General features: G+C 45.7%; 1 protein-coding gene across 1 annotated transcript in view; it reads left to right on the plus strand.

The window, feature by feature from the left end:
• Positions 1–19,299, plus strand: part of MYCT1 (MYC target 1) — a 190,452-nt gene extending 171,153 nt beyond the window's left edge. The window contains exon 2 of the mRNA XM_069606798.1: positions 17,613–19,299. Coding sequence (XP_069462899.1) covers positions 17,613–18,136 — 524 coding nt within the window. The 3' untranslated portion in view covers positions 18,137–19,299. The remainder of the gene's footprint in view (positions 1–17,612) is intronic.
• The last annotated feature ends 8,116 nt before the right edge of the window (positions 19,300–27,415 follow it).

A 27,415-nucleotide genomic window follows, 5' to 3' on the forward strand; every position in this document is an offset into this window, starting at 1 on the left:
GGTGGAAGCAGGAACTAAATCTAATTAAATTAACAGGACCGAAGCCTAGAAATGCAGCCTAGTACCCTGAATGGCAGAAAGCCACAGACTAGTTCAAAATGGCAGGACTCTGGTTAATGTGGCGGATGCTTCATGCTTGCACTACTTGGCACTTCAGCCATACACTCACAACTAACAAAAGCAACACATTCTATCTCATTTTCTTAAAACAAGGCACAACGTAATTCAGTGATGTTGCCTAAGAAACCCGCGTAGTGACATGGGCCTAAACTCTAAATATAATTGCCAGAATCTTTTGCTGCAGATAATGCTCTGTAAAAATGTGTCAAAACTAGGTGCAATTTACACGTGGACAGAAATGCTAAACAAATGCCCAAAAATCCTGACACTATGAATGACCAGCTCTCCATGCTAATAGAATGTACACAGCCTGTACTTCCTTTCATGTTTTGGACGTTGCACCTGCATGCCAATATCATGCAGGGTGAAGCGGGTGGTTCAAGGCTGGAGGATTTGCATGTACTCTGCTCTCCACCAATCTAAATTGAGAAGGTAGGTGCGGGTGCCCCTGGTCCTGAATGGCCCTGTAGGGAGGTGGAGGGCACTACGTGGAAAAGCAGCATTCTGTGGCACATTGGAGTTGAGGAGAGCTTTGCAAAAAGTCTTTGGGTTGGTCTCATCATAGTTGGATACTGATCCTTTTGGATGAGGTACGAGGGAGCGTACACTGGAAATCAGGGGTGAAAGGAACCCCTTGCTGATGAAGCTTTGGGGTGAGGCTTTTACCTAGTGGTTCGCGTGAGGCACAGATTTTGGTTATCTGTAATGCAGGCTTTGGTAAGAGGGTCACGTCAACCATAATGGAATCGGTGGACTACTGCAACGGGATTTATCTGGTGCAACCTAAGTACCAGAGAAAATGGTTGCAGGTACTCCAGAACTCGGCAGCTAGATTGCCGTTAAATGCGCCTCGTTTGACCTCCTCTGCAGCTCTGCTACACTGGCTCCCAGTTGCGGCACAGATTGAGTTTAAGATTCTCTGTGTCACTCATCGGGCTCTTCATGATGTAGGTGCAGGCTATTTGAAAAATAAGTTAGAGCGTTATTATCCAACTAGGCATTTCTGCTCTTCTTTTCAGGCACTCCTCAAAATACACAGGCATCAGCGTGCCCAGCTGGGAGGATGCTCTTTCTCAGTAATGGCCCCCGCGCTATGGAATATGCTTCCATTACCGCTCAGAGTCATTGGGGAGTATCTGCCCATCTGTTTAAACTGATTAGTGTTCAAAATTGCAAATGGCATTTTTTTAACTCTGTTTTATTAATGCTAGCGCCTAGATGCCTTTTGGGCCTTAGTTTACGCTTTACATTTTTTTAAATAAATAAATATGTTCTCATTGATCTAGCACTTGAACTTGACGACTGATTTACAGAGATATATCCGGTGCATCATTGAGGACAGGAAGCTGCCTACAAATTCTATTGGCATACTCGAGTTTCTGATCCTTATAGCAAGGCAGCCATGTTTGAGAAACAAGCCCTATTGGTTTTGTTTTGAATGTTTGCTTTTGGTCAGGTAATGAGAGAAGTACCGACCTACAGCTTGCAGTAATCGGACGTTTCGTTTTTTGCAGTGTTGCTGGGGGATGGCTGCTGAGGGGAGAGTTGGGGGAATTGTTCAGACTGTCCACCATCCTGAACATAAACATATAGTGCATCCTTCAATGTAGGGGCCGGTATGTACAGATGCATGTTCACTAAGGGGCTCATGTTCAAGTTCTCTGTAAAACACGGTGTGGGCCGGTTATGTTAACACTTTTGTATAAGCAGGCCCCTGCCATATCATTCTCCTCATTGGCATGGCGGAGGGCAAAAGGGTAGTGCCAAAAGACAGAGTATATGCGTGTACACTACCCTTTTGCACTCTGCTATGCAAATTGAGTAAATACCGACTGCCGTGTAGGCATGGCAGGCAGTGTTTACAATGGATACCTGTGGAGTCCGCCTGCTTTTTGCTTGGTATCGCCAGCATGAATGAAAATGTCATGCCGTTGTAAATGCTGTAGTATTTCATGAGGTGAAGGTGGAATCTTAAATTATGATCTGCCACACTGGTCAGCATGTAACTACTTAAAAACGAGACGTGGCATAGGTTTTTACGCATTTTGTTTACGTTGCACCTCATTGAAAAAGAGCCCCTAAATGTTTTGTGGTGTGCACATGTAAGTTGACAAAATATTTAGATCTTTTGTAATTCAGCTCCTATGCCAAACGTGGGCAGTGGCAGGTCTGCCGCAGACCAAATCATATCTCAAATTACAACATGCTACCCCCAAACTTTGGGCAGCTTTGGGCCTCTTACACCTGCATTAAGTCTGCATTCACATAGTCCAAGAACAGGGAAAGCAAATGCTGTCAGGGGTCTGTTAAGATCTCTGGCAGCACTGGTCTGCCAAAATACAAATACGCACTGAAGATGCGCCGTTCCACCTGTGCCTCCTGCCAACCCCTCTTGCAGCTAAGTCCTTTATGTGAAACTTTCGAGGAAATATCTGCAAATACAGAGGCATGAGGTGCAGTGCTTAATTTGTGGGTGTGTTGACCAGGGCTCTGCCCAGGCACATATTTATGAGCCCTGGTACTTTATCAGCCTCACTTTGATTATGTAGCAGTGTTTTGGCAACTTTATTGTTTTAACTGTCAGTCGGTCATAGTCACATGAAAAGCCAACAGTGTGCATTGTTCCATTGAGCCTGCATGGCTTTGGTGCAACTTCACTACTGTCATAACCAGAAGCACAGGTACAGCAGAGCGGGTTAACAGGACAGTCACCAGCCAGCAAACCTAAGACAAGGACATGGTCAGTGAAAGGCCACTGTTGAAGAGGAGTACCTGTCATAACTGCTGAACCCATATGCATGCATTAGTATTGGCCGACCCCCAAACCCTCACCCGTAATAATTGGCTCACAACTTGTGTCAAGTGTTGGCAATAAAAGGCTGTAGGGTTTTATTGTACAGATATGGTTATGGCAATAACAATAATCACATATCATATTAGTAATCATACTTTTGGGCACCGGGTCCTGCGGTTACCCCCTCTGGCCCGTGCCCGCCTTCTTGTGTCCCACGACTTGTTGTGGGCACCATACAGTGCCCTGTACTTCTTTCCCTTTTGTTCTTCTTCCTTCTTTTGTAGGGTGGGAGGGTTCTGTGGTAAAGAAGCAAAAAGGTTGGAAGACACTGAGTAAACAGTGAACCTCCTGTTTGTTTGGGTCCCCGTTCAGGTTCCACAAACAAGATTGTGTTAACTCAGAGCATGCTGCTCTTATTTATAAGACCCAGGGGAGCCCTAAGTCTTTGTTATGTATAGTAGTGGGGGCTGCTGTTGTCACAGCCCCCGGCCAGATAGCCGACTATCTGCCCCCCTGGTGGGGGCAGGTCTTAGAACCTGGGCCCTGCCTGACTGTTGGTTTCCTTTTGGTGCTTAACACCTTGCTGTTTGGAGGAAGGGTAAGGTTACTGCTCACACCTCACCCTTCCTTGGCTTTGTGTTGCCGAGACTGCATGTCTCTGCAGCTGGGGGGAGGAGAGGAGCAGGCTGAGGGACCGTTGGGGCTGCCCCTCTCCCAGGCAGCTGATGGTAACAGCAGTTATCCTGCCTCGCTTTGGGATGCCCTGCAGCATTGCCCATAACTGCTGAATCCATATGCATGCATTAGTATTGGCCAACCCTCAAACCCTCACCCATAATAATTGGCTCACAACTTGTGTCAAGTGTTGGCAATAAAAGGCCGTTGGGTTTTATTGTACAGATATGGTTATGGCAATAACAATAATCACATATCATATTAGTAATCATACTTTTGGGCACCGGGTCCTGAGGTTACCCCCTCTGGCCCTTGCCGCCACACGCGAGCAGGTTGGAGGCTGGCTGGGTTCCCCCAGAAGTATCCCCTAAAGACAACCCCTGGAGGTGAGAGTGGCTGTGATTTCACGAAAGAAATGCTCCATGCCCCGGTTAGATAAATGAGTGCCGTCGGGTTGCCAAGTGGAATAGGCGGGTTCTTTATGAAGCGCGGCCCTCTTGCTGTACAGAATTTTTCTAGCCCCCTGTTGAGCTTTCTTCTAGAAATGTCCACAGATTTCTAGCAGTTGGCCCCTAACCATTTCTTTCTGGGTAAAATGGCAGAGAAGTATATTTCTGTACCCCTCCAATTGTGTGAGATGCCTGCAAGGGAGGAGCAGATGTCCTCGAATAACATTCTCCTGCCAATGGAGACCAGGTCGTTGCCCCCTAGATGGATGATCAGGAATTCTGGCGGGTCTCTGTATGCGACCAGCTCAGCTAGTGTTTCATGGATGTCCGCCCACCGTAGGCCTCTGTACCCCCACCATGAAGCAATGGCGTTTCTGAAAGGTGGCCCATCTTTCGTCTCCTCTGCCCATCTGCCTGTCCTGAAAACAAATGAGTGGTCGACTATCCATGCTGATCGGAGTGCGGTCCTCCCGTCGCTGGCTGTTTCTGCAGGGGTGGGGGGGAGAAAGAAAATATGAGAGGAGGAAGCTATATCAGCTGTGGTCTGATATATCTTTTGTAGTAATCTGACTTCCACCCCCCTATGTTTTTTAGCTGTTGAGGTGCTAGGCCTCCTTGCCATGCTGAAGTGGCGGCACCTATCCTGAAAGAGTGGGTGCCGAAACCCTTGGGGTCCCACCCTGCTTTGCTGATTGCTTTCATCAGCACCCCTTTGAATTGGTAGCGGCTGAGCGCCGATGAATCCTTGTGGATCAGGAACCTCCCCCCCACCTCGGGTCTTTGTGTGTAATAGAGGTTGGTGATGCAAACCGGACAGTTTGTTGCTTCATCAATGCAACAAATGTTAATGGTTCTTTTGGCCCCCGTTTTTGACTGTTGAATTTCTATGCTAACGCTCTCTTGTCTCACCCTAACCTCCATGACACCCAAGCCGTTTGCGGCCTTGGTGCTAGAAGCGATGAATTCTCCTACCTGGAAAGCCCCGAAATAGGCTAGAAAAAATGCTGTTTTGAATAAACTTATCTCGTATGGATGCCAGCATATGGCTTCCAGCTGGCTTGCTATCTGTACTAGTTTGTTGAAATCAAGGGGTCGGCGGGTGTCCACTTGGGGGTCCTCTATTCTGCCCCATCCTATTATTGCATAGGAGATAAGGGCGTTCTGGGTAGGGTCTGAATCGCCCCGTATTTTTGAAAAATATGAGATTGCCACCAGGTGTCTTTTTGCCCAATCTCTTTTGAAACCCTGCTCCCGTGCCCATTTTAAAAATACTTCTATGTCTTTAATCGTTATTAACTCTACATGGTTTAAACCTGTGGCTTTAAATACTGTTTGTAAGCACTTATTGTACTGAGATGCAGAAGTGCTTGCCAATGCTTTCTCTGCCATTTCCGTTAGGAACCCTGAGAGGTTGTTGGCACCCATTGTTGATGTGCCTGGTTCTTGTTGGACATCCCGGCCTGGGCTCTCTGGCGCTGGCGTTGATGCCCATGTGTTGTTGGCACCCGTTTTTGAGGTGCCTATTTTATGTAGGGCATCCCGGCCTGGGCTCTCTGGCGCTGGCGTTGATGCCGTTATTCTTGGTTTCCCATTATTGCCCAGCATTCCGCTGGTATTGGCGTCATCTGTTCTTGGGCGTGTGGCGCTAGCTCTCGGAATCTTGGCCACTGGAAGCGAGATAAGGCATCAGCAATGTTATTATCCGCCCCCGAAATGTGCTTTGCTTTGACCGCAATGTTTTCTTGTAGTGTGACTGCTGTAATGGCTCGTAGGACTTTCAGTACTAAAGGGCATTTGGTAGACCACCTGTTTATGGAGCCAACTACAGCCATGTTATCGCACCAGACCAATAGCTCCGTGTTCGCTAGCTACCTGCCCCAGATGTGTAAGGTTAGCCAGATGGGAAATATTTCTAGGAGGGTGATGTTTTTTGTCCACCCTGCCAGTTGCCATGAGTTGGGCCAGTGGCCTGCCACCCATTCTGAGTCTAGTATGGCTCCAAACCCTTTGCTCCTGGCTGTATCAGTGAATAAGACCCTATTTGTCCAAGTGTTCAAAGGCGTTCGCCAAAGTGAGGTCCCGTTGAAATCTCTAAGGAAATTTGCCCATGTTTCCAGGTCCTGTTTCACCACCTTGCCTAGCCGGATGTGTAGGTGGGGTTTGGTGAATGTTTTGATTTTTAGCACCAGGCTTCTGGAAAATATCCTCCCTTGGGGTATTATTCTGGATGCAAAGTTGAGACTACCTGCTAGAGATTGTATTTCTTTCACTGTCCCCTTGTCTTTAGTTACCAGGCTTTGTATTTTTTCCAGAAGTTCTGTTATTTTTGTTTTGGGGATTCTGCAACAACCCCTTGCTGAGTCTATTTCAATCCCCAGGAAAATTATGGTGGTGTCTGGTTTGGTGTTTTTTTCTCTAGCCAGGGGAATTCCCCACTGTGCGGCCATCTGTTCTAGTTTTCCTAGGGCCTTGCCGCATTCACCAGAATTCGGTGGTCCCATTACCATGAAGTCATCGAGGTAATGTACTATTTTGGTCCCTGGTCTCTGTTTTTGGAAAGCCCACTGTAAAAAAGAGCTGAATTGCTCGAATAGTGCGCAGGATACAGCGCATCCCATGGGGAGGCATCTGTCTACATAGAATTTGTTATTAAAAGTGATACCTAGCCACTGCTGTGAATCTGGGTGGACTGGCAAGAGTCTGAAAGCGGAGTCGATGTCCGGTTTAGCCATTAGGGCATTCCTGCCACATTCCTGTATGAGTCTTACCGCCTCTTGGAAATGTGTGTAAGATACAGCGGATTCCGTGTGTGGGATGCCGTTGTTTAGTGATTGCCTTTGGGGTAGGAAAGATGATGGAATAGCCTAATTTTCCCAGGTTCCTTTTTGGGGACCAAACCTAATGGAGATATTAAGTAGTTATTTAAAGGCATGTGATCCCAGGGACCTGCTATCCTGCCTAGTTTCAGTTCTTTCTTGATTTTGCTCTCAACCATCAGGGGGTTGTCCCTGGCTGACTTCAGGTTCATCGGGACGGTTTGTGACCCTGTGCCCTTAAACGGGATGATGAAATCGTTGGTGAAACCCTGCCATATTGCCTCGCTGGTTTCTTTGTCTGGGTAGTTGTTGAGGGCTTCTCTAAAATTGCCCGGGTTGATGGGTGTTCTTCCCGGTTCCATAAATGGGGTGTCATTCGTTTTTGGCTGGTAGTCTGGTGCAGTTGCTTGCTGCATGGTCACCGTTGCAGTTTGTGCGTGTGTGTGTTTGTACCAGCATTCTTTGCCCCATGTACACTGATTTCTCCCAAAACCTCTGCATGGAATGTTGGATTTAGAGGATTGGTTTTTGTTCTGTCTGTGGGCATTATTTTTAGCCGCCCATGGCTGGTTCTTCCGAAAGGGCTGTTTCCCTTTCTTGGTTTTATCGTTATCATTGTGCCTGTTACCTTGTGTATTTCTGTTATTTTTGGAGGAGGTTTGCGGAGCCTCTTCGTCCGGTGGAGGCTCGGCTCTGAGGGTGCACAAGTCATTCTGGACCTCGTCCCACTCAATGGCTGGCCTCTCTGACATGTTTCTCCTGAATCTAATATCATATGCTAACCATGTCTTCCCTCTCTTGGTGAGTTTTACTTCTCTTATTTGCCCAGAGCTTTCTACAGTCCATGGGGAATTTTCCTTCGCATATTGTTGCTAGGATGGCAAAGGCTTGCAACCAGTTGTCCCAGTTTTGTTTCTGGCAATAGCTTTTTCCTCCATCTTTTTGGGATCTCTGAAAGCATCTTTCCCTTTGCGCTGGGATTCTATTAGTGAAAAGATTTCTATGAATTCTTTGGCCCATATGGTCTCTTTGATTGTGGTGTCAATGTTCCATGCCAGGCATCTTTTGTATCTATTTAATATTTCAGTCTGAAAAGATTTCATTTTTAACTCTAACTGTGCGTTACAGATCGTTACTCTGTCTGTTGTGCTGTTACCAGGTGACCCTGTCAGGCCCGTGGTGTCTGCGATGGGGGTTGCCCATGCTTTTAATGCACCTGCTGAGTCTGTTACTGAAGCTGTTGGGGCCATTACGGCGGTTGCTGTGGGTGTTACTGGCCCCTGTTGAGGTGGGACATCTAATGTACAGATAATGCAAGGATCAACTGTTCCAGGGATGCGTAAGACATCTTCCCGATCATCACTTGCCCCGATATGGCTGCAATGCTCAGGGGCTCATCCCCCTTCTTGATGAAGTAAACAGCCTTGCTTTTCCCTCCCAGTGGGAAGTGGTCAGTGGGCATTAGTTGCCCAGCAGAGTTAAGTCCCAGAAGCAGCAGCCCACGCTCAGGCTACTCCACAATCACCTCGAGTGCCACCCGGCGTGCTTCAGTTTCCAGCAGCTTCTGCCATAGGTCATGCTTTATTCGCAGCGAACACCGCACTGCCTGCTCCAGGAAGTGCAGGTGCCCGTCCGAGGCCCAGGCCACGGCATCTGTCATGTGTGCTGTTCTAAGAGCCTGGGAAGGCAGCGGTTTGGGGCTGTGAGTGGGGCCGGGAGCTGTGGAAAAGCTGCACTGGAAGCGCCTGGGATTTGCTGCCTCTGAGCTCTGATCAATGCTTTCATCCACGGTCTCCCGTGGTTACTCTGTTTGCGAGATGTGTTGCTGCAGGGCCAGTCTGCCTCTGCCCCAGGGCTATCGATTTGTTAACACAACCCAAATGTCCCAGCCCCTGGGAGATGCAGCATATTCTTCTCCTGTTTTAATACATGTGCACTGTTTACAGTTCATGCATTCTCCGAAGGATACCTGCTCCTCAGACCCACCTGGCAAGCTTGAATAACCAAGCGTCAGGGTCGGTTGAAGATGTGTAGAAATCCTGCCCCCGTCTTTAACAAAAAAAAATGATTGATTTAGGACAGGTTTTCAAAAGCAAAGGGGCTGTAGGGAAAAATATACTTTTTGGGAGAACAAGCTGTTTCAATTGGTGCAATTGTGTATCCCTGGTGAGCTTTCTTAAGAGAGTAGTAAGATTTCATGGTAAAGTATATGTTGCATTTTGCATACTTCACAACATTTGTAAGATCCTCCTCACTGGAATACACAGCTACATCAAAAGAATGCTTAAAGCAAGGCTTTCTTGGTGAATATATGTGCACATCTGTCCCAGATTATGTTTCGAGTATGGGGAGAGATCCTACAGGAAGCAAAGCAGGGGCATGTGGCATGCAGTTAATTCCAGTGAAATGCTAAGTGGCCTCTGCACGGCAGAACGATAAAAGTCAGCCTGCGAAGGTGCTAGATGCTTAAATGACCACTTAAGAAACCAGTTTAAGCTTTGCCAGTCACATGGGAGAGGAGCCCAAAGTGTGGAGGAACATGTCAGTTGGAAAGATTGAAGGGTCCTGAAGCCCACCCTGCCTAGTGTTTCTGATTTAGAATGTGTATTAGGTAAGTTAAGTGGTATACACAGGCTGTAACATCCAGTCATGTGAACATACATCGCAGACAGGCATTTCAACAATGGTAGAAGCAGAAGGAATAGTTGCAAATCGAAAAGCCTGCGCGTCCTGCCAACAACTGCAATGTAGCTAAAATGAGTGCAAAATACAAAGGGGGAGAGACAACACTAGGCCCACCCAGTCTGAAAACCTCCTCAAGCATATAAACCATTGACACTCCCTCAAATATGCTCTCTAAGATAATACTTGTATAACTTTCCGTGCTGAGCATACTTAGTGTTCGCATATCTAGGCAGTCGTCGGCCCCGGAGCTCCGCCGATCTTCCATGGCTTCAGTTACGCCTTCTTCCCACATGTAACGTCCCTGTAGACCCGGCACCAGGATGCACACCTCTGCTCTCCAAATTCAGGACTCGCTGCAAGAGCTGTTGAGCCTGTCTTACCTTGCCCTTTTGTTGTTAATTTAATGTGTTTAACGTTACATTAATAATTTGTACAGTGTTCTGCTATCCCATGGAGTGGGCGTAACTCAAGAAAAATCTTTACCCCCACCCTGTGCCCTGTTTTTACCCAGTCATTTGCCCTACCAGCGCCCATCCATCCCGGAACATCGCTCCTGCCCACTCAACTACACTGTTCCCCGCTCCCCACCAACCCTATGGCTGACGCTAAAGCACCCCCCCAATGGCCATAATCAGTGGTGAAAAACAGGAACTAGTGTGGCTGCATCCAAATTGGAGGGAGTGGGGCTGGGGGTTACTTTTGAAACATGGGATAGAAATCTTGCGCAGTTTCACCATTCCATGCACTAGAACGCCATAATCTTACATATGTTATGTTACTTTGCATTTATATAGCGCCTTATTTACCATTGGTAGGTTGAACGCCCTCGGGAACCGTAGTTCAAGTCAGTAGAGAGAGAGAGAGACATAAGGTGCATGTGTGCACCGGATATGTGTGCAGGTGTGGCACACGAATGATAGCTGCTTCTTAGCGGTAGGTGTGGTGGTTGGGAGATCAGGAGTATGTGTTTGTTCTGCAATGTGATACCAGACTGATTATGGCTGCGTTAGGCTTGAGGAGAACGCCTAGACTGGTGGGTGTGTAGCAAGCAGAGTTTAGTTAGGATGATGGGCAGAATGTGGCAAGTGTTGGTATGAGAACAGCTATTCCGAATGTGTCATAGTATCGCTGTGTTCTAGTTGAGTGGTGGTGTATAGAAGAGAGTAAGCGTGGTGGTGTGATTTGGTGGTTTCTGTAGGTGCTTGAGATCAGTCACCTTCATGCTCCATGTATTCCATGCACTCCAACCATTCCATGTAATCTAACCGTTCCGTGCTTATCGGTTGTTCCATGCACACACCAACCGTTCCATGCACACACACACACACCAACCGTTCCATGCACACACACACACACACCAACCATTCCATGCACACACAGCAACCATTCCATGCACACACCAACTGTTCCATGCAGTCCAACCGGTTCCATGCACACCGACCATTCTTGTACAATGTCCATTCTATGCCCCCAGACTGTTCCAAGCATTCCATCCGTCGTATGTACTCCCTCAGATCTATGCACTCCATCTGTTTAATCAGATCCATGCATTCCTTCTGATCCATGCACTTTGTCAGATCCATTTATTCCACCTGTCCAACTCACTTCTTCCTTTCACTGTGTCTGCTCCACGCCCTCTTTGTCTGCTCCACGCCCTCTTTGTCTGCTCCACGCACTCCATCCATGTCATGCACTTGATTCATCTATTCCATTTGTTCCGTGCATTCCATGCCATCTATCCGTTCCATGTACTCTATCTATTCTGTGCACACCATCCGTATCATGTTTTCATCCTTTCCATCCTCTCGTCCACTTCATTCCTCTCGTCCATTTCGTTCCTCTCGTCCATTTCATTGATTTCATCGGGTTTATTCCTTTTCTCCATTTTACTAATTTCATCCACTTTCATCCAGTTTATCCGTTTTAATTTACATTGGCGGTTATTAGTTTTCGATTTCTCGCTCGGATCCTGGTGTTGGATTATTTGTGATAAAGCAGCTTTTGGCTAAGGTCATTGATTGCTGTTATCCAGTTTGAGTTAAGAGTCGAATTTAGTGGAAGAGCCATGTTTTCAGTAATTTGTGGAAAGACATGAGGTCCTCGGTGACTCGGATGTGGGGTGGAAGTGCGTTCCAGAGGGTGGGGGCCAGGGCTGAGAATGACGATCCAGTTAACCTATCTGAGTTGGTTTTTGGTATGACTAGGAGGCTGGCAGAGCTTGATCTTAGAGTGCGTGGAGGATGGTAGGGTTTTAGTTTGTCTTGAAGATTTTGAGGTCTGGTTTTATGCAGTGCTCGGTGAGAGATGCATAAGGTTTTGAAGGTCACTCTTCGGGCAACCGGAAGCCAGTGCAGAGTTTTGAGGGCTGGGGAGATGTGGTCTCATGGGCCAAATACCAGTAGCTGTTTGGCTGCAGCATTTTGTCTTCTTTGTAGTTTATTCAGTTGGTACATGTGGACTCCGAGGTAGAGGGGGGTTAGCATAGTCTAGTCTTGACATAACAATTGATTGGACTGCGGAGAGTCTGTTGGGAAAGGAGAGGTATGGAAAGATGCGCCTAAGAGTTTTAAGGTGGTAGTGGCAGGACTTGGAGACGTTGTTGACTTTGTGCGAGAGGGTTAGGTCTGAGTCTAGGGTGCATCCAAGGTTTTTTACTGACTTTGAGGGTGTCAGGGAATTGCCCATGGCAGATGGCCAGGTTAGCGTGTGCGGAAGAAGTTCGGTGTTGCCACATATAATGATTTCAGTTTTGGAGGGGTTTAGCAAGAGGTGGTTTGTGGTCATCCAAAGATCTATGTCGAGGAGGCAGGAAGTGAGGTCGGGTTGGCAGTTGGGTTTTGAATTCATGAGTTTTAGGATTAGTTGTGTGTCATCGGCGTAGTTGTAGCACAGGATATTGTGCGAGCGGATTATTCGTGGGAGGGTGGACATATAGAGGTTAAACGGGAGGGCTGATAGGCATGCTCCTTGTGGAACTCCAGTGTTGACTAGGCAGGCGTGGGAAGCATAGGTGGACAGTAGGGTTATTTGGTTCCTATTGTCGAGGAAGGATGCTATCCATTTGAGAGCGTTTCCACAGATTCTGAGGGAGTGGAGGCGGTCAAGGAGGATTGAGTGGTTGATTGTGTCGAAGGCGGCGTATAGGTCAAGAAGGATTAGTGCCGTGCATCCCACAGAATCAGCAGTGTTTTTAAGATCATCCCAGATTGAGGTTAGGGTGGTTTCGGTTCCGTGTCAGGCTCTGAAGCCTGATTTAGCGGGGTCGAGGAGATTGTTGGCTTCAACAAAGGCATTTAGTTGGGAGTAGGCAGTTCTGTCAATGAGTTTGGCCAGGAACGTGGTGTTTGAGATGGGGCGGTAGTTTTTGGGCTTAAGGGGGTCAAGGGATGTTTTTTATTTTTTAGAAGAGGCTTGACATGAGCAGTTTTGAACGCGTCGTGAAAAATTCCAGAGGAGAGGGAGTCGTTTATGATGGTTCTTGCGTGTTCTCCTGCGCAGGTTGGTGCGAAAATGTCTTTGAGGGTTGTTGCTGGGCAGGGGTCGAGTGGGGAGCCGGATGGTTTGCGGACAGAGATAAGTTTGAAAAATTGGTCAGTTGATATTGGAGTGAAGGAGTCAAAAGTCGGTTGGGTAGTGGTTGCAGGTGGAGGGATAGCAGGTAGGGTGGGTGGATTTCATGGTGGGTGTAAGAGAGCTAGTTTGTTGGTTAGAGAGCTTGTTCTTTCAAGAGCTGTGGTGTGAAAGAGATATACTTAAATTTGTTCTTGAAATGTTGTGACTTGTGCTTTTGCCTCTCCTAAATAAATGAAGGACTACACATCCCAGAATTCCATACACACACACAATATTGGATGGCTATTTCATGCATGGAATTCGGAACTTGAGAGTTTTATGTGATTCATGTATGGTGCGTGTGAGGAGTGTGTGTTCACAACTGGGTAGACTGGCTTAGGCTGACGAGAACTTGGGCAAAGTCTGAGGGGCGGGGTTCCTTTTGAATTCAGTCAATTACAGAGACTATTGCAATGACATCTGCAGAGTACAGAGTGTTTCTGCATTGAGTTCTGAACAGGTGTCTTGATGTTTAGTGTCCCTTGACCTCAGGAATTGTGCAAATAGCTCAGCCTAATGTCTAGCCATAGCCCATATGGTCTGTTCAATAACTAAACAAAGGCTTTTGATTCCGATGGATGTAGGATGCCAGAGACTGTCAGCTTCCTGGTGGAGTTATGGTTGTGTTTTCATAGATTTGCATTCCATCCCAATCTGAGGTTCTTTCTGCCCCAAGAAAAATCATGGGGCTACATTGGAAGTAGCGGCACTTAGACACTGACCGTTACATACATTTTTTAGAGTTTCTTGGCAGTTAGTAAAACTCACGATTGGGCTGTGTTGGAGCGCCCCTGCTTTTACCCAACTATCAGTAACTGGTTGACACATGGAAAGTACTTTAAATTTTGTAGATATATATTTTTTCTACTGAATTGATATGATGGTTGAAAACTTAGGACCTGATTCGTGGAATTCTTTGCATGGTGCAAAGTAACTACCAATCCCAGAATGCAAGATAATGGCAACCTAAAAAGTACTGTTAACCCCACATCACTTTCAGTGTTTTGAGAAATGTAAAAAAATAAGTTGTGTAATAAACAAAGATAGATATGCAGATTCTTTGTCACAAAGCTCCAGCTCGTTGTTATGATGTGGTGTTTTTCACTTTAACTATCACAGATTTGCAAACTCTTTGAGTTGGAAATGTTACATCATGCATATGAAAGGTTCTGCCACTTATAATAGAAATGTGTTTGAAATCTGAGCACCCTAACGATCTGCAGAGCCACAGACACTGTGTGTTGGCCTAGCTGTGACTTGGGAAACTGGCAGTGCTTGAATGTCCGGCATGAGCCGATTCTATAAAAATCAATGTTTTTCCCCCCATTCATTCTGGATTTTTGTGTTACCTGCATATTTTCAAAGTGCTAAGAGATCAGAAAGTACCCACCTGCCCTGTATTTCCTGGTCCCCTGGCCTTCTGAAATTGTAAACGCTGTCCCCGCACACTCACCTACACTGTTCCACCCCCCACACCCCCCTCTTTGGCCATAATCAGTGGTGAAAAAAGGAACTAGTGTGGCTGCATCCAAAATGGAGGGAGCCGGGCTGGGGGTTACTTTTGTCCAGTTGGGGAGGCAGGGTGACCAGGATCACAAACTTTGGCTCACATTGTTGGATTTCAAGGTCTACAGTAATGTTTTGCAGTTTACTAACAAAAACACAAATTGCATAATAAAGCCACATGACATGTAAAACATGTTAAGCCAAAAGAAACCATTGTGGCTTTAATTTTCACATCCTGAATGGTAAACTACTAACCCAGAATGCAAGATAATGGCAAACTAACCCCACTGTACATTCAGTGATTTTAGAAATGTAATAAACGAAGCTGTGAAATTAACAAAGATAGATATGCAGATCCTTCGTCACAAATTTACAGCTCGTTGTTACAATGTGTTGTTGCCATAGCTTCAGGTGGGCATCTACTTTTGAGGTGATGGTTATGCTCCGATATGCAGGGTATGATTTAGATCACGACAAAGCACTGTTGTTCTTTTAATCAAGAAACTTCTTTACTTGTTGTGCCATGAATCAGGAACTTTTCCTTGGTGTTGGTACTCCACCTTGCAGCTGTACCTTCTGTTTAGCCTCCCATTCCAGTCATGTTGCTCTGCCTTTTGAGGGTTGCTACAACCTGGATGATTAAAGAGGGGCAATGATGGCTCAATGTAATGCAACTGGAAGGCTTAAATCTCCTTCTTACTTGACTTTAGTACATGCAGTACATGCTAGCCAATGTTTCCACTGTTATTTATTTATTACATTTATATAGCGCACCTAGCGCTGGGGCATCTGGGCGCTTGTTCTTAAGCATATGGTTACAGGTGCAAATACAGTCTTTTGAATCATGAGGTTGGTTACATCCAGTTACTTTCAGACTTGCTCATCAGAAATTGCTTGGGGAGTAGGTTACATCCAGTTACTTTTGTCTTAGTCACGAAAATATGCATAATTGCTGCTGACAGGTGTACTTAAGGATTTGGTTACATTCACTTACATTTAGCTTAGTCAGATACATACTTTTGATTTAATCTTAATCAGGAACATGGGAATTGGTTGCCTCCTACTGGAATCCAGAAGGACCACATTTTGAGTTAGTGGGTTTAGTGATCCCCCAGGGTGATTATTGGTGTATAGCTGAAAGTGAGGTGGGTGATATCTGTGTCCCGTAGGGCATCTCGCTCCCACTAGAGGGGATGAGTATGGAAGGTGGTGACTTGGTAGTCCTTGAGTTCTTGTATGAAGAGCCAAGTTTTGAGCTTTTTCAGAATGACCACAGTGAGGGGTCAGTTCTGAGCTCAGGGGGCATGGCGTTCCAATAGTTGGCAGCCAAGACCGGGAAGCTAGAAGCACCTGTTTTTTGTCTTTTAAATCTTTGGATGGACCGCTCACTGATATATGGAGATCTGGTAGGTCTGGATGGTTGAGATTTGGTTATTTGGCTGGAGAGATAGCGAGGTGCAGTGTTGGAGAGGCATTTGTGCGTTAGATAGAGTATTTTGAATTTGACCCTGTCTTTGACTGATAACCACTACTAGACGAGACATCCACTGGCTATGTGAGCTGATTTAGGGATGCTGAGTGCAGCTCGAATAGCATTGTTTTGAACAACCTGAAGTTTGGAGATTTTTTTGGCCGAGGAGCCTGCAAAGATGGCATTGCAGTAATTGATCCTGGAGAGGATCAAGGCTCTTGCCAGTGTGATGTGGTTCTCTACCGTTAGTAGAGGTTTGCAGGCAGTAATGAGTTTGGCTGTGTATGCAAAAGCTGATGTTATGGCATTCACTTGGCGAGTTGAGAGTTAGTGATGAGTCGATGTATACCACCTAGAGTGTTTACCTCTTTGGCCACTATGATTGTGCTCCCGTTGATGATGAAGGAAGTGTAAGAGGATGAGAGGTTTTTCAGTCTAGCAGGGCTGCCTATGATCAAAATCTCAGTTTTATCATCGTTGAGGCAGAGTTTGTGTTGTGCAATCCAGGCTTGGATGGCAGAGTAGATGGTGTTCAGGGATTTGGAGTGTGTCATGGTTGCCTGTGATGGGTATGAGTATCTGGGTATCGTCAGCATGATTTGTGTATGTGACACCCAGTTTGTCAAGTCAGTCAAATAGCGGTTTGGTGAATGTGTTGTATAGTGTGGGGGAGACACAGGATCCCCATGGAACCCCGGAGGTGACTGGTGAGGGTGGTGCAGCCGCTGTGGGGGATATGACTCTCATGGAGCAGTTTGACAAGAATGATTTAATCCAGTTTATGGCATTGTTGGAGAAGTGGGCATCGCTGGCCAGGTGACGGCATAAGATGTTATGGTTCACCACGTCGAACGCTGCCGAGAGGTCCAATAGGAGGAGTATGGCCAGGTCGCCTCTGTATCTAAATTGATCCGTTTGGGTTTTGAGATCGACTAGGGCTGTTTCCGTGACGTGGATGCCTTTCCGTTCTGACCCCCCTTGCACCAGGTTGGTAACTGTGGGCAAATGGGGTCATATAACTGCCGGTGATGTCACTTCCCTAGATTTGGGCACCCCCCGTGAAATTCATAAGTAGGCTCACCTGATACTGATAATGTAAAGTTAAATGTGGAGGATCCAGGTGCAGCTATCAGGCCACCACTGACAAATACGATCATTAAAAGATATATGCATTTGTGTTTTATTACGGAAGGTCTCTGATCCTTTTAATGCGATTTTTTTTTTATTAACATCTATTGATTCACCAGTTCAAAGGTTCCAACCAATATGGCTTCTGTATTTGCTCGCTGGGAATGTGTCCGGATAGAATTTTATAAACAGTAAATTAGATGCTGCTTTCCATCTGTAAATGAATGGGAAAAAATAAGATGCTTCCCAAAGATGGGTAGATGTGTGCATTCTGCGTTCAATTGTGGACCTTATCTATTGGCTGCCACCATATGTCAACAAAACTAACGATGCTCTCTCCTTTCCCTTTCCATTAGATGGTGTCGTACTATCCTTTTCTGTTTCCGTTGCCGTTGGAATGGTGATTGGAGGAATGGTCTATATTTTGCTGACTTGTCTCTCACGTCGTAGAGCGAGTGCCCCCATATCCCCCGGGGTATCGGGCCGACGCCACAGAACGCCATCTCATCACCACTCGCTCAACAGAGCGGGATTCTACCGGAACAGCAGCTCGGAGCGCCGCAGTAACCTTAGCCTGGCCAGCCTCACTTTCCAGAGGCAAGCATCTCTAGAGCAAGGCGACTCCTTCTCAAGGAAGCCAAGTTTCCGGGCCTCAACGTTTCACCCATTCCTGCAATGCCCTCCCATCGCGGTTGAGCCCGGAAGTGAACTTGTAGCCCTGCCGATCAGCAATAACACCTCTCCGAATGGTAACAACACTACCCTAAGTAGGCCAGAATTTCATTGGTCCAACAACAGCCTTCGTGTGTGCAATTCAACGCAGACCCCTCCTCCTGCCTATGAGACCATCATCAGAGCCTTCCCGGATTCTTGCTCCTGAAGTAAAGGAAGATTGTTTTAATGTACATAAAGGATTGTGTAAGAGATCATACAGTGGGGGGATCCCATCAGTTACTGCATTTAAAGGTGTAATACAGGGGGGAAGCTCTGAAGTCATGGAGTACTTGATGGTTGCCTGCAGTGCATCATGCCAAAACATGGAAACAGGTCAGAAAAAGAGCAAAGGAACATGCTACCTTGGAGAGAGAAGACAATATTTGAAATTCTGTGAGTGTGAACATCTGCTGGGAAATTGATGCCAGGAAGGGAGACTCAGGGTGGGAGCGTAACTATTTTCAAGCAGTGGCCAATAGACCACAGTGCATACGATCCTCCATCTTGCTTCGCTGGGGAGAGTGGCCTACCCAAGGGACATGATGATCCTTGCATAGCTCCAGAAGCCATGAAAAGGATCCAGGTATAGCTAAGCTCACAACGATGTACTGACTCAACTCAGCAGCTGTTCCCTAAACCAGGATTTCCCTTTCACCCCGACTATCATGAAGGAGCAGGAGCAGTGGGACACTCCGCGCATTATTATCTATAGTAAAAATTATAGTTGTGGGATCGATCTCTGTAGGTGCGCTAGTCACCACTCTGGGAGTAATCCTGCAATATCAAAACATCAGAACAGTCACTTGGCAGCGAGAAAAGCCAGCTCCCTCAAACTTCCCACAAGGTTTGTGAATAAATATACACAAGAGATATGTTTTGGGAGAGTATGTTGCGCTGAAAGCCAGTCTTTTGTGGGATTAGTAAATAGTCCATCCAAACTGTCTTCTATCATGGAAGAATAAACACAATATACTTCAAAATTGGATTTCTTGGGTTATTGCAATATTTGGATGGACTATTTACTAATCTCACAAAAGACTGGCTTTGAGCGCGAGATACTCTCCCGAAACATATCTCTTGTTATCTATAGTGTTAGACTTATTTTCCAGAATTGTGCAGTGTCTTCCCCCTCTTTGTTGCAATGGCATTCCCTTGCATGTTCTGATCTTTGGCTAGATGTTGCAATGTAACAATATTTTACTCCATTCCTCCTTTGTGAAGGAAGCATCATTAAGTTTCAATGTACAAAAGACGTTTTCTTTTATTTTTATGCTATTATTCTGTCCGCTTACATTCCAACTTTAAAGATAGCACGTTCAGTTTCTCAAAGTTATGGTGTACTGTTTTCATTTTTCCCACCCAAAGTATGGTTGAAGGCAAACATCGCCCATTAGGATACCCCTGCTACAAAGGCTCAGCGGCAACACATTTTAACACATTAAAAGGGGTTATACAAAAAATATCTTTTACATAAACCTCTTAAACAATACATGTATATTAAGAACATTACCAGTTAAAGGTTATTGAAGCTAGTCTAGTAGACAATCTGTGGCCTATGTGCCCAAATGTGGTAAGCTTTTTGAATGTTTTATTGATGTTTGCCATTTGTTTTATTCCACACACACTATAATTGTCTATCCAGTATCCATGCCCTGTAGCAATAGGTGTGTGGCTGCCTGCCAATGGTGTCACAAAGTTGATTTTCTAAAGCCATTTTTTACCATGAAAAAGCAGAATCTTCATGGGAGTTCTACGCATACATGTGACATGTGTATATATGTACATGTGTGTCTGTGTATATAAAGGGTTCTCAAACCTAGTTGGTTGGTTAACAGTGAAGTGGTATACAACATGATACAGTAAACAATATGGATAAAATGATAGCATACTAGGATACAGTTTGAAGGATATAGGGAGGGAGGGAAGCTACAGGAGGCTTCATGCAGGAGAACATTAGCGAAGGCAAAGTTGGCCCCAGTTTGGGTCAGGAATAGGGCTGGGTGAAATTGTGAAATTCCATTCCACCTGCCGCGGAAGCAGAATCTGAAAGATTTCGATCTGTTTTACCGAAATCCACCATTCTGCCACCACTGTGAATTGAAAAGAGCGACTCAAAGTTTCTCATGCCGTCTCATGACCTGAAACGAGCCGCGCAAGTTTTCTCCTGCCGCTACGTGAACATAGCATGAATCTAAAACAGTGGCATGAAGTTTCTCGTGCCCTTACACAAACCTTGTACGAATTGAACAAAAAGCTGAACAAAGTTCTTAGTACCGCTACACGAACCTAGCACCAATCAAAAACAGTGGCACAAAGATTCTCATGCCACTGTGCAAACCAACCACGAATCAAACAAAAAAGGTGCAACGTTTCTCGTACCGTTGCATGAGCCGAGGATGGTTCCAAAAACCTGAGCAAAGTTTCTCATGCCGCTGCACAATTCGTGTACGGATCAAAAAAGACCAACACGAAGTGTCTTGTGTCACAAATCTAGCACAGATCGATAAAAGACATGCACAAACTTTCTTGTGTCGCTGTGTAAACCGATCACAAATAAAAAAAAATGCACTGTTTCTCGTGTCGCTCTGCAAACCTACCATGAATCATACACAAAGGCTGCAGAAGGTTTCTCATGCAGCTGCATGGATCGTGGAACAATACGCAAAGTTTTGCATGCCACTGCACGAAATTACCACGGATCGAAAAAGACCTGCACAAAGTTTCTTATTCCGCTGCACTAAACTAGAACGAATCTAAATAATACCAACACTAAGTTTCTCGTGTCGCGAACCTAGCTCAGGTCAATAAAGGACCTGCACAGCGTTTGTCGTGTCGCTGCGTGAACAGATCATGAATCAAAAAACTGCACCAAGTTTCTCATGTTGCTGCACGAAACTATCACAGATCAAAAAATAAAAGACCTGTGCAAAGTTTCTTGTCACGCGACACAAAACTAACATGGGAATGAAACACCACGCACTGCACGAAAACAGGTGAAATTTCAGTGGCAGCGCAAAAGTAATGCTGATTTTGCAGATCGGGCAGAAGCAGAATGCAGTGCGTATTCCGCACTATTCGCTTCGGAGGAGAAATTTCGTTCACCCTTAGTCAGGAAGGTGCCACATAGTCTGATGATCTGATCTTCCTGACTGCACTGTTGAGTCCCTCACTTACTTCCTTCCGCTATGGGAGAGGAAGCAAAGGTTTTCCTTTTAATCCCCTTTGAAGACCCTAAAGGCACCAAAGCAAAAATCACCTTCCCCCTCATTTCCCTTAATTTTCTATGCCACTGTTTCATGGCATTAGTAAAACAATACTCAAATGATTGTTTGTTTTTTTCGCTCCAGGATTCAAACGCTTGTAATTATAGTCACCTACCTCGATTGTCAATAGATGTTGTTACTATAATGGAATCATATCATAACTGTGACTACACTATGTCACCTGGTATGATCCCTGCGCCTTTGTGCAGTAAAAAAATGCCGACCCCCCCATTAATGCGACTAAGGGAAGCAGAGGTTGCGGGGGTGTCCCCCGTTTCTTAGTCATGGTAATGGGGGTCGGGGGTTGTTGGGGTTTCCCCCGCTTCCGTTAAATGGAGAGTGGGGGGGGGACAAGAATGTTTTAAAGAAAAAAAGGGACCCTGCAGTGCCAGCGCTGACCCACGTAGGCGTAAGTAGGTGGGAACCACCGCCGCACAGATCAAGGGAAGTTGGCAGCAGACTTCTGTGTGTGCTGCCATTAAGGTAAGTGGCCAGGGGGGGGAGTGGGGTAGAGGGATGTGGGCCACAGTGAACTATCTGATCACTGTGCCGTGCTGTAATAGTCGTCGACATTTTCGTCGGCGGATTTACTGGCGGCGCATTGATCACATAGATTCTCTATAGTCAGGTAGAATTATCCACCAAAGGAAGTAGCACCTACTGTAGTGCAGGAGACACGCCTTACTGATGAAATTCTGAAACATAACAGCTAATCACTTTTTAAAATAGTTAAAATTAGCAACCATTTAATCAAGATAGTGTCCAATATGAGACACATTAAGAAGGAATAATTTGCGTTCTATTTATTGTGCTTTGATACAAAAACAAAGCGTTATTTTAATTATTGTGCAAACACATGCAGCACATTTTCCTTCTCACCCAAGAGACCATCCAGAAACATGTTATGAATAATGGGTGCTATGTTCTTTGTCATCCGATTTTTTTTTAAAAATGTATGTTAGAGGTTCCACCACTTCAGCTGGGGGATAACTCCTGTCGTTCATGCACATGGTGTATGCCAATTAGAAACACCTGGTTGAGAGGCCTGGTAATACTAGTGGCGCCCACAAGGGCACCGCTCATTAAGTTAATCATTTTCAATGAAAACCGAGAAGTAAATTCGGGTAATGCTGTCAGAAGGGTTTCTGGAACAGATGGGCCCTCACAGTGCCCAAGGGGTCCGGAGCGCATTGAGTCGGTCAGGTGCTTTGGGAACTGTCCTTGAGAATAACTCCACCCAATTGTGGGTGTCAATACATGCATGTTTAGCAGCAATGTTTTATCATCTGTGGACAGTGTCAGGGGAGAGGCTCGGGTTGCAAGCCATAATGGTCTTAGGCAAAATATGACCTTACATTTTGTTATTGGATAACTTTTTAGCATCAGTCTTTGCCAAAAAAGCTCTCGGACAGCCAACTGTTGAAGAGAAAGTTTATGCAACACAATTGGGGGCCCCTTATTTCTTGACCGCTGTGGAGATGGGCAGAACATTGAAAAACTTATTTGGTACCAGATTTCAGTGAGATGACGAATGACTCATCCTTTGAAGGCACAGCTTCATAGATTAAGACGCCAGCAAACATGGCGCGTGATCCCACTTGCGTTCGCGTATTAAGTTAAAGAAGCAAATGATCCGAGTTTGGGGAGAGTATGAATGAATGCGCTGTCAGGCAGCTCTTGAGTACCATTTACACAGGATTTAAAGAGCCAACCAAGCAGTGGCGGTAGTAGTTTTTTTTGTACTGCATAAAACCACAGAGGATCTTGCAGCAATGACACCTTTACATGTATTAGGCCAACCCCATACGTGTGTCTGCCAGCTTTCAAGAGCATGTGCTCAAGCAGTAGGGTGACCAGGCGTCCCGGTTTTGCCGGGGCTATCCCAGTATTTGGTGCTCTGTCCCCCTTTCCCAAGATTATGTTCCCACTGGAAACTGCAGTGGTCCTGGTTTTTGGTAGTAGATCTTCATAGCTGACAGGCAGGAATGCACAATCTCGCACATAAATGCTGCATTTTCCAGCTTAAGATAGTGTTAGTTTGTGATAAATCAGTTATTTTATGTGTTTATTTGAACAGTAACCACTAGCTGTAAGGGGGACCCGTGTTCGGCGATGATAATAAAAAAATGCGCCCCTACGTTAATCACAGCTCTCTGCAAATTCATCATTCCTTCTTTTGCAGAAAATTCCGTTCCAGAGGGGATTCAAAAAGCATGGATAACACCCCTCCTAAAGAAATCAGGCCTTTGCATGAAAATAGCATCAAATTACAGACCCATCACTAATACTCCTTTCTTATTAAAAATCTTAGCTCGAGTGGCTTACGGTCAAATATCTCAATATCTGAATGCTGACCAGATCCTTAATAAATTCCAATCAGGCTTCAGAAAACCCCATGGAACCAAAACTGCACTTTTAGAATTAAAGTCTAAACTTTTGGACTCCATGGACAAAGGCCAGGCCTCCCTCTTCATGCTGCTGGATCTTTCTGCGGCCTTCGACCTGGTGGATCATTCCATTTTTATCACCAGTTTGAGGGGAAATGGCTAGATTTTAAGATAATGCTGCACAGTGGATTGTCTCTTTTTTGAGAAAGAGATGGTGTAGAGTTTGTAGCGGGGAAGCAGAGGCAGTGACTTTAGCCTATGGGGTTCCTCAGGGAGCGTGTGTGTCTCCGGCCCTTTACAATATCTTTATGGTGCCTTTCTTGACTTATTAGAGCGGAACAACATTGTATTCGTCAACTATGAGGATGACACGCAATGTGTCATCCCGCTCACAGGTTCCCACTTTGAAGATGAATGCAACATAAATAAGGTATATATGACCTTATTCAACTATGGATGCTTCAGAATGGCCTTCCTTAAACAAGGAAAAAACGGAACTCATGGTGGTGGGCACTCAGAAGAAGATTCTTAAGCTAGGTCCTAGCTTCGAGTCCCTCACGGTTGCAGAATGCAAAATCGATGTTAAGAAGAAAGTCAAAACATTGGGCATAGTGTTGGATCAGAACTTGAATATGAAGGCGCAGGTCAGCAGTGTGGTTACCTTGTCGACCGTTTTCCATAAAACTCCTGGCCCACTTGCAGCCACTTATATGTCAAAAGAACTCAGAGATAAATTCTAGAGCTATTGTAGGCGCTAAAATAGATTGTTTTAGTAGCCTACTGATAGGTTTGAATAGAGTGGAATGTACTCGCCTCCAGGTTATTCAGAGTAGCGCTGTGAGAGTGGTGAAGGGACTTAAGTGGAGAGGGCATGTCTCTGAGGCCAGACAGAGCCTTCACTGGCTTCGGATAACAGCTAGAGTTCAGTTTCAGTTACTTTTGATAACCCATAAATGCCAAGTAGGATATATGCCAGTCTATCTGAAAGACCTTCTTGTAAAAGTAATTTGCGATCTCTCGGGTCCAATAAGACGGATCATCTGATGATACCACCAAGCAAGACTTGTAATGTGTCCACAGGTGCTTTTATTAAAGCAGCTTCTAGAGCCTGGAATTCCCTTCCACCAGATCCAAGGAAGATCACGTCAACAGAAATGTTTAAGAAAAAGCTAAAGACGCTGTTATTCAGCTAACCTGTCCACGTTTGATACTCTGGTTTTGCCGCTACTTTCAGCCAAGTCTCTTCTCTTGTCTGTCTTAGCTGTCTGTTTGTTTCATGTGTGGGCCTTTAAGCCCTCGGGTCCAAGGTTTGCACATTATAAATGTAAAGTAACACTTATACCCCCTTCTCCAACCACTACTGGAGTGTAGTGCCTTGACAGCCACTTTCAACCGTTAGTCCTACTTTTGTGTTGGTTGCTCTGCCTGGTTTTTGACTTTTGAAATCTGGTCACCGTATCAAGCAGTGGAACAGACCCTTCATTCTAGGGAAATCTGGAGTGCAAGAGAGAAAAGGGATGGGCAATGCATGTTTGCGTTTCATGATGCCTAGAAGCAACGCGCACATTTGGTGACAAAAATACATTCAGCGGTTTGGTTTCTTTTTTACCCATTCAATTCGATGGCATTCTACGGTGTGTGTGTACAGCTACACGTTTTGTATGCTTTACCACAGAGATGTCCCACGCAGCCGCCCTGCAGACACAGATATCTCCGACAGACAGCCAGGGATGCAGACATTGCATACATAGGGAGCGGAGGGGGGATTGCAAGTCAACACAGGAAAGGAAGAGACAGCGCTGCAATTCATGACGTGAACAAGGGAAATGGGAATTTGGTGACAGAGGGGGGGGGGGATGCTTTAAAAAAAACATGGGCGTGAACCACTGCTGTCCTGCAGCTGAGCTACCTCCGACAGGTTGCTGCTGAGGTATGAAAGGTCCTGCTGTTGGGTCAGTCCTTGCTGGAGGGAAGAAAGGGATGCCTGTGAAACTTCAAACGCAGGAAAAGTAGTTACCCAGGAGCAAGGGCAGGAGGCACATTTCTTATTGTCCATGTTACATTGTGAAGGGTCTGAAGCTGGGGCACAGGCAGAAACAGGACTTCAGGTTGGGTCGTGTGAAATGAAAGTCTGGCACTTATGTCGTCTAGTCTCCAGTAGAAATGTTTCAACACTGGTACAAGCATACACCAAGGGCTTATAATATTGTGCCCTTGAGGGCCAAAGATAACCCGTTATAGTTCTTATATCGCATTTGACCACTGCATACTGGGCCAAAATAATTCTGCTTGCAATTGAAAAAAGGACGCACGACTCGCCAATTGAATAATCTAAAATAATGTTCACTGAAAGCACAGTTTGCACTGCCTAACCGTAGCCTCTCTTACTGCGGGTCTCGCTCTAGCCCTTTCTGTTTCTGTGAATGTCGCCCCTGCTGCTTTCGGCAAGTCCTACTCCTTTCACTCTCTACTGTAAAATCACTTACCTTATGTTATATTGCATTTGTAACACAACAGACGCATTTGTAGAGCGCACGTTTACCGCTCTGCCTGGGGTGGCCTGGCCCATAGAATCTCAGGAGATTTCCCAGGAGGCCGCTGCACCCTGGGCCTCGTTTGTGTGGTAATTCCACATGTTCTCAGAGGAAAAGGCTTGAGCTTGCTGAAAATGGATAATACGGGGCCACTTTGAACATTATTGCTTGTTGCTCATGTAAAGCGCGTTGGCTTAAAGCGCTATATAAATCTAAATAAATACACATTTCCAGGGCCTCTTTTGGTTCCCAGTCCACCCCTGGGTAAGACTATGTGGAATGTAAGCCCAGCTTCCCAGCCGATTTAAAGGGGATGCAGCAGGTCTCGAAGAATGAGGGTGCCCAGTCAGGTAGCTTCCAGCAGACACCTCTGATGCAGCGTTATACCCACTTACTGGCAATCCCTTAACAAACAAGAGTCTATGAACCAGATCGAAGGTGACCCGTATTCCCCTAGAGCGGGGGTCTGCAACCTTTGGCGCTCGGGATGTTTTGGACTACAATTCCCAGGATATCTGGCTATTGACTATGCTACATGGGGATGATGGGAGTTGCAGTCCAAAACATCTGGAGAGCCAACGGTTGCAGGCCCGTGCCCTAAAGCAAGCTCACAGCTGCTGCTGCCAGAAGCCGACAGACAGAGGCTCTGAGAATACACAGTACCCTCATTGGCTGATGCACACTCAGAATCTGTCGGGTTTTCCTGAAATTTGGACCAGCACAGACCATTTGGGACCGCATAGATTTTAACTGAGTGTCGATAATCTCAATCAAGTGGCGGTAACAGTAATTCGGTTGGAAGTGCCAGTGCTGAGGAGATGACGACAAAAAGGGAAGTGCAGGCACTGACAGAGGATAGTACCCGCCCCTTTAAAGCACTGCCCTGAAAAATGCTTAGCCAAGTGTATCCTGTTGATGCATTGGCTAGTGTTGTCACTTTGTTCCACTAACAAAGCTCAAATCACTGGGATGGGTTTGAGTGTTTGATCTTTAATCTGTTTGGTGATAAAGGTGCACGTTCTTTTTAAATCCAAAAGAGATTTATAGTTGACTTTGAGCTGTTGGTCATCATGCCTTCAGCTTGGGCCCTGATTACGTGTAACATCACACACTAGTGATTGGGAGTCTGCACGGTAATGATCAAATCTACAAACAAGCCATTGTAAAAGAATTAGCAAGAAGACCAACGGGACCAAGGTTTTTTCCTAGTGCAAAGGAGTACATTGCCTTGCAATTCGTTACAGTTATTTTGTTGTCCCTT

This window comes from Ambystoma mexicanum, chromosome 4p, assembly GCF_040938575.1.
Source record: "Ambystoma mexicanum isolate Mex_15411 chromosome 4p, UKY_AmexF1_1, whole genome shotgun sequence".
Taxonomy (NCBI): Eukaryota; Metazoa; Chordata; class Amphibia; order Caudata; family Ambystomatidae; genus Ambystoma; species Ambystoma mexicanum.